Here is a 6876-nt window from a genome sequence, read left to right on the forward strand (position 1 = left end):
GTTGCCGCTGGTGTGCCACGTCGCCGCGCGCGGGTACGACGAGAACCACCCCGTTGCAAAGGCGACACATTCTATGGTCTTTATTGCAAAGCGTGAGTCTATAGTAATAGTGTTCCGTTGCTCCGTGTGATTATCCAAAAGCCTGAGCCCTCTTTTGCAAAACACGAGCGCGCGCGGGCGCCCTCGGCCTTGGGCCGTTGCTCTGTCGCCGCGCCACGCTAGGCTGCCGGGCCGAAATGATCGCCACCAGCCCTTTTCCTTTTCTATACATTTTCTAATTTAGTTTTTAAGGTAAACTTGTAAATTCAGTAAAAAAAATTGTGTAGTTAGCCAAAAATTGTGAAACCAATTTTGTTAGGTTTCTAAAATCATGATCTATCTGCTAGTATATTTTGTTCACATAGTTTTATAATATTTTTAGGAGTTATATAATTAAATTGAGATATTTAATATTATCAAAATATAAACTTGTAGGAATCATTGTGATAAATTGGTGGTAGTGTTGGCTCTAAAACTTTCACAGTAAATTCCTAATATTATTAGGTGTTCACTGTAATTTTTGTAGCTCTATAATAATTAGTTTGCTAAGGTAACTAAATGAGCCCTAGTTCGAAAATATATGTTTAAGCAATAAAATACCAAAACACCTTGGGATTTTAAAACTAGAACATTTTCTAGGAAACAACACCTTATTTGACAACGTGGATACATAGGCTAGTACGTTAGTCATTAAAGCTAGCTCGTTAGCTCATGGAGCGTAATCGTATTTAGAGTTGTAGTTGTCATTGATTATTTACATCTCTGCGTTGCATCCATGTATATCATAATAGGAATAATGATGGATCATGGAGTCGACCGAGGTAGCGGAAAAGATGGTGCCTTGATGATCGTGTCACCATGATGGAATGTTAACTTTTGGTTATATCTTACCCAGGCAAGCCCCGATGCATAACCCCTATTATTTTGTATTTTATCTTATGCTTGTGCATTAAGTTTTAACGAGTTGAATGAAAACCACTTGCATATATATATATATATATATATATCATTATCCTATGAGTCCTACTAGTATGTCAGAATCATGTAGATTGTGATGCTATAGGACCTGGTAGAAGTCGAGTGATTACCTGTCACTCGCAAGAGATAGGAAAGAGATTATTGTTGTTATTATATTACTATCACATTGAATATATATGAATGATAATTGGAGACTGAGCGGAATGGTACTTTAGATCTGGACTTGGTTAGGTATTCAAGCGAGGCTCGGATTGCACTTGTTCCGCCTGTGTTGATTGAGGACCATCCGTTGCTATGGATGGTAGTCAGGTCACAGACTTATTATCCTGAGCACATACTTGCTTATGGGAGCGGGAAGGCTCGTTGCTCTCTTGTTGTGGGTTCCGGTTCTTTTTGAACCGACTGATTGAAGGTGGGGATGGTGGAGGTCTAACCACCACACTGAGTCTGGGACCTAGGAGTGGGGGCTTAGAGTCCAAGTTTGGACGGGGACCTAGAACCCTTGGTAGGAGAGTAGTGGGTTGGTCTTGGTTGTGCCTAGGGTACAAGCGGGGCCTGTGTTTCAGGGTACCCAGCTAGGATACATTGGTTCATGAATTGCCGTGTGATACGGTATGACTTGGCTATGGTCAAGCACCATAGTAAGAACTAGAACTTGAAAGGTGATAAAATGATTCTGATTGCTTGCCACCTGCTTGAAAGTAGCATAGGTGCTTACATAGAATGGTTAATTAATGAACTAATGATGACTGCTAATAAAATTGAATATAAGGATGCACATTTAGTAATGCTTTCATAGATAAAATAACCCACAAGCCAAATAAGCCTTGCATATGCTTAGAGTCTTTTATTTTCCTCCTGTCGGGTAAGTCTTGTTGAGTACAATCGAGTACTTAGGGTTTTATTCCTCCTATTATAGGTGATTAGAGGATACTTAAAGCTGACTTTTGTATGGGGAAACCTCCTGGTGGGCTCAGCGGGGATTCTTTTCGCGTTACGACCATAGTGTTTATTTATAACCCTCACAAAAGGTTTTTATAAGAAAATATGTAAAATCTGTTAGCATCTCTTGTATATAAATGTTTGCTACGTTAATACTCCACCATGTCATTAAATTAGTCCTTCTTCCTCTGTAACTCTGATAACATTGTTATATTCCGCTGTTATAATAAATTGGTAATATTCTGGTACTATAATAAAGTGATGTAAGAAATGACTTAAGAATGTTGTAAGCTTTATTCTCTCATTTATGATCCTGATTTAAAAATGTGGATTTTTGAGTTCTCCCTTGGGGTGTGCTCGATGGAACTGCGTAGTTTAGTGTCCTCTCTTGGGTACTTAGTGTCTAATGTAAGACAAGTACTCCCGAGAGGCATTAGATTAGGCGGTTCTGCCATAGGTGGTATCAGAGCATAAATGAGGAAATAAAGCTTCAAAATACTTTTCTAAACTAAAATTTGGCAACCTATTTTTGCAAATAGTTAGGGCATTTAACTACAAATAGTATATAAATATAAGTAGCCCTATTGCTATAGTTGAACATCCAGAATAGGTTTAACTAGGTTCTCTCCAGTAGACTGACTCTCGCGTAGTATATGATCTTTAAGTTAGTCGTGCTAGTAATGCCTTAGTCACCGTGACTGTATTGCTAGTAGATACGCCCTTCATAGATGTCATGCGTGTTGTATTGTGCATGACTGACCCATCCTTGTTCTGGAGTTATTACTGCACTATGGCTTCGTGCTCCGCGTTCGCCTCTGGTTCACGCCTGTCGTGACCCACGTCTCCCCGTACTTTTTTCTACGCCCTTATCGAACCCTTGACCTGTAGTCATACTAGTCATTAATGGCCTCGAACATCGCTCACCTTGAACACGCGAAAAATTTGGTCGATTCATGTGTAGTGGCCCCACGCAGGTACCGAAGGTGGACTGTGCCAGGACCACTGACCGCTCTGCCATTATAAGCAGGGTCTGGCCTAGCCATTGGTACCACCACTCGATGCACTCCAGCTCACCTAGCGTTTCCTTTTGAGCAAGCTTTTCGCTCAATCCTTCCTTGCAACCACCCACCAGGAATGGCAGGAGCCTAGGTTAGCAATTACTTCCTGAACACTAAGGGTTTTCCCAAAATCCTATATGCCACCCTACAAAAGCTCGGAGTCAAAGATCGTCCCGAGTATGAGGGTCGTGAGTATGAAAAGCATGGCACTAAGCGGTGTGAAGTTACCGTCTATATTGGAAAGAGTGAGGAGTTTCCCAACATCACTAAAGCCTGGAATGTGACTACAACCAGGGTTTTGCTTCGTCGACACCTACAAAGTTGTGGCCTGCAAAGCCTTGCGGTACCTTTGCTAGATCTATGAAGAGCCTATTGCTCATACCCCCATGAGGTTCTTTCCATCTTTGGAAAAGAATCAGCTGGTATGGAGGGCTTGCATGGAGGCTTTGTAGGGGCAAGATGCGCAAGAAGATAGTCCAACTGTGGTGCACTTGACCACATACCTGCTTGCTCTACATGAGCAGTATGACCGGCAAGCCTTGGAGCTGAGGAAGTGCCTTTGGCGAGCCGAGGAAGCTGAGATCTTCTCTAGGATGCTCTAGGTGCAGCTTGCTGAAGCGCATGCCAGTGTGGCAACCATAGAGAGTTGGGAGACTGCCATGTCGGAAGCTCTAATGAAGGCTGAAGATCGACTTAAGAAATGAAGTGATGTAAGAAATGACTTAAGAATGTTGTAAGCTTTATTCTCTCCTTTATGATCCTAATGGAAAAATGTGTATTTTTAGTTCTCCCTTGGGGTGTGCTTGATGGAACTGCATAGTTTAGTGTTCTCTCTTGGGTACTTAGTGTCTAATGGAAGACACGTACACCCGGGAGGCATTAGATTAGGCGGTTCTACCACAGTTTTCCTCGATCGCCTTCATCTCCTCCAGCATCGCCCGTCGCCAATTTGTATCACGCTCGGCCAGCGTGAATGTGGGTGGTTCCTCTGCACTAATGAGAAGCAGCTCTACATCATTGAGCAGCTAACCCATCAGTCCTAAGGACCTTGTGCTGCTGATGATGTCATCGAGCCTGTGGAACTGCACCTCCTCACCATCGTGGAAGGCATCGACGAACTCAATGATGTCACTTGGAGATGAGGCAAACTCGATTGGCGTCGATGGCGTCCCCTGTTTTGCCAGAGTGGTCAGCACAGCACCTAGAGTGCTTAGCACCCCAACTGCAGTGCTCAGCACTACTCCTGGACTACTTGTCACCACTCCTGAAGTGGTTGGCACCACTGTAGGAGTGCTCGACACTAGTCTTGGAGTGGTCGGCACCACTGCAAGACCTCTCGGCTCTGCTATGAGAGCATTTGGCACCTGTCCTAGAGTGGTTAGCACCACTATAGGACTACTCGGCATCACTCATGGAGTGCTCGGCACCCCTCTTGGAGTGCTCGGCACTGCCCTAGGAGTGCTCGGCTCTGTTGCTAGAGTGGTCGACACCTCCTCTCTAGCATCTCCACCACCGTGGATGACCAAGTGCTCGACAACAAAGGTGCTGGTGAAGCCGCTAGCTTTCCCTATACCCAAATTGTCCTAGTCCCAGGCTGCCTTCTCCTCGAACACGATGTCACGCAAGACAACCACCTTGCCTTCACATGGGTCATAGAGCTAGTACGCCTTGGTACCTTCCTCGTAGCCTAGGAGCACCATCGGTGTGCTCCTATCCTCCAGCTTGGTGAGGACCGGCTTCATCTTCCTGATATGGCCGATGTAGCTGAATGTCCGAAGGAAGGACATGCTCAGCTTGTGCCCATACCAAGCTTCGAATGGCATCTTGTCCTTCAGGGCCTTGGTGGGTGCACGATTGAGGATGAACACCGCCGTGGTCACCGCCTCACCCAGAACCTTGTTGGCATCCTCTTGGCCTTCATCATAGATCGAGCCATGCCGACCACCATCTAGTTTCGCCGCTCCACCACACCATTCTACTATGGCAAGTATAGCATGGTGTCATGTCGCACCACACCCTGATCTGCACAGTATGTAGCGAACTCCACCAAAGTGAATTTGCCACCGCGATTAGTTCGCTGCATGCGTAGCTTCTTGTCACTCTCTACCTCCACGTGCGCCTTGAACTTCTTGATCGCCTTCACCACCTTGTCCTTGCTCATCAAAAGTTGTAGCCACATATAGCTACTGCAATCATCCATGAGCAGAAGGAAGTACCGCCGACCACCATTTATGGATGGCGTGATTGGCCTACCGAGATCGCCGTGGACGAGCTCAAGAGCGTCTGCCGTGCGATACTTGGCCACCTTTGGGAATGGTAGCCTCCTCTGCTTCCCAGATAGGCAGCTATCACAAAACTCACCTTCATGCTTGATGTGGGGCAGCCCTCAGACCATCTTCTCTAGCTAACCGAGCGCGTCAAAGCTGAGATGGCTGAACCGGGCATGCCACAGCCATGGCTCCTCGGTGTGCCACGCTGCCAGGCACACCGGCTGCTCCACCTTCAAGTCAAATAGGTAGAATCGATTACATGAGTGTTTTACCTTTGCGAGAAGATGCCACTCCTGATCCTAAATCTTTAGGATCCTGCTCTCGATCAGTACCTCGCATCCACGCTCATCCAGCTACCCATTGCTGATGATGCTTGAACACAGCTATGGGATGTAGTACACATCCATTAGCGTGCGGTGCTCACTATTCTGGCACCTGAAGATGATGGTGCCACACCCTCGGATCGCCACCCTTGAGCCATCACCGAACTTCACCGTGCTGGTCACATTACCATCGAGCTCAGAGAAGGCTTCCTTGGAGCGCGTCATGTGGTTGCTAGCGCCGGAGTTCAGGTACCACCGCTGCTCTTGTTTGCTGCCCACACGTCTGAGGTGGACTTGGGCAAGCAGTTCGTTGAGGTTGATAGCCTTTAGAGCCTTGTCGTGCCCTTTCACCGCCATCACCTCTCCCTTCTCCTTGGCCTCAATGTCGTGCAGTGCATAGAATGTCGCCATCAGGGGAGTGGCCTCATCATCCTCATCAGCCTACGTTAAATGAGCCTTAGTCTTCTTCTCCTGCTTGCAATTTGGGCACTCCTTTGCCCAAAGGCCCATCTTCCCATAGCGTCGGTAGGCATTGGGGTCGACCTTCTTCTTCTTCTCTGAAGAAGTCTTGCCACGGTGCTTGCCATCACCACCGTGGCTAGAGGAGGCTTCCCTAGACTTCTTTCGGGTAGCCCACTCCTCTATTAGCAGCAGCTTGCTGTTGTTTATCATTTCTATGGCCTACTCTATGTGCTCGTCCACCACCCACAGATGGCCTATCACATCCTCAATGGTGAGGGTGGACAAGTCCAGCATCGTCTCTATGGAGAGAGCGATCTGGATATACTTCACTAGCAAAGAGTTGAGGTACTTGGAGACCACCTCTTCTTCGTCGTTGGTGACACCATGGCTCCTTAGCTTGCTGATGAGCGACTTCATACGGAGGGAGAAGTCCTCCACTGGCTCACCATCCTTGTACTTGAGGGTGGCGTACTCCTGCTTTAGCAGCTGGGCTGTCGCCTTCTTTACATAGACGGAGCCGACGCGCATCGCTGCAATGGCCTCCTATGCCTCCTTAATAGAGTTCCTTGCCCCCAACGGCTCCATGTACTCTGTTGGCACAGCAGCGAGGATAGCCTCCAACATTGACATGTCATCTTCTTCGTTGTCAGTGCCCTTGTCAATGGCATTCCAGAGCCATCGGGCTCTGAGCTTGACCTTCATGGTCACTGCTCACTTGCCATAGTTGGTGCGAGTCAGCATTGGCCAATTGGTCCTGCTGACCTCCCGCACTATGCACACGATGACCTCCTGTCGTGGCTGGGC

General features: G+C 47.0%; 1 protein-coding gene across 1 annotated transcript; it reads right to left on the reverse strand.

The window, feature by feature from the left end:
* Nucleotides 1-5670: 5670 nt before the first annotated feature.
* Nucleotides 5671-6021, reverse strand: LOC136507279 (uncharacterized). The gene has a single exon (XM_066502053.1). It carries the CDS (start codon nucleotides 6019-6021, stop codon nucleotides 5671-5673), a length of 351 nt encoding a protein of 116 aa, XP_066358150.1.
* Between the last annotated feature and the right edge of the window lie 855 nt (nucleotides 6022-6876).

The sequence above is a fragment of the Miscanthus floridulus genome, chromosome 15, assembly GCF_019320115.1.
Source record: "Miscanthus floridulus cultivar M001 chromosome 15, ASM1932011v1, whole genome shotgun sequence".
Taxonomy (NCBI): Eukaryota; Viridiplantae; Streptophyta; class Magnoliopsida; order Poales; family Poaceae; genus Miscanthus; species Miscanthus floridulus.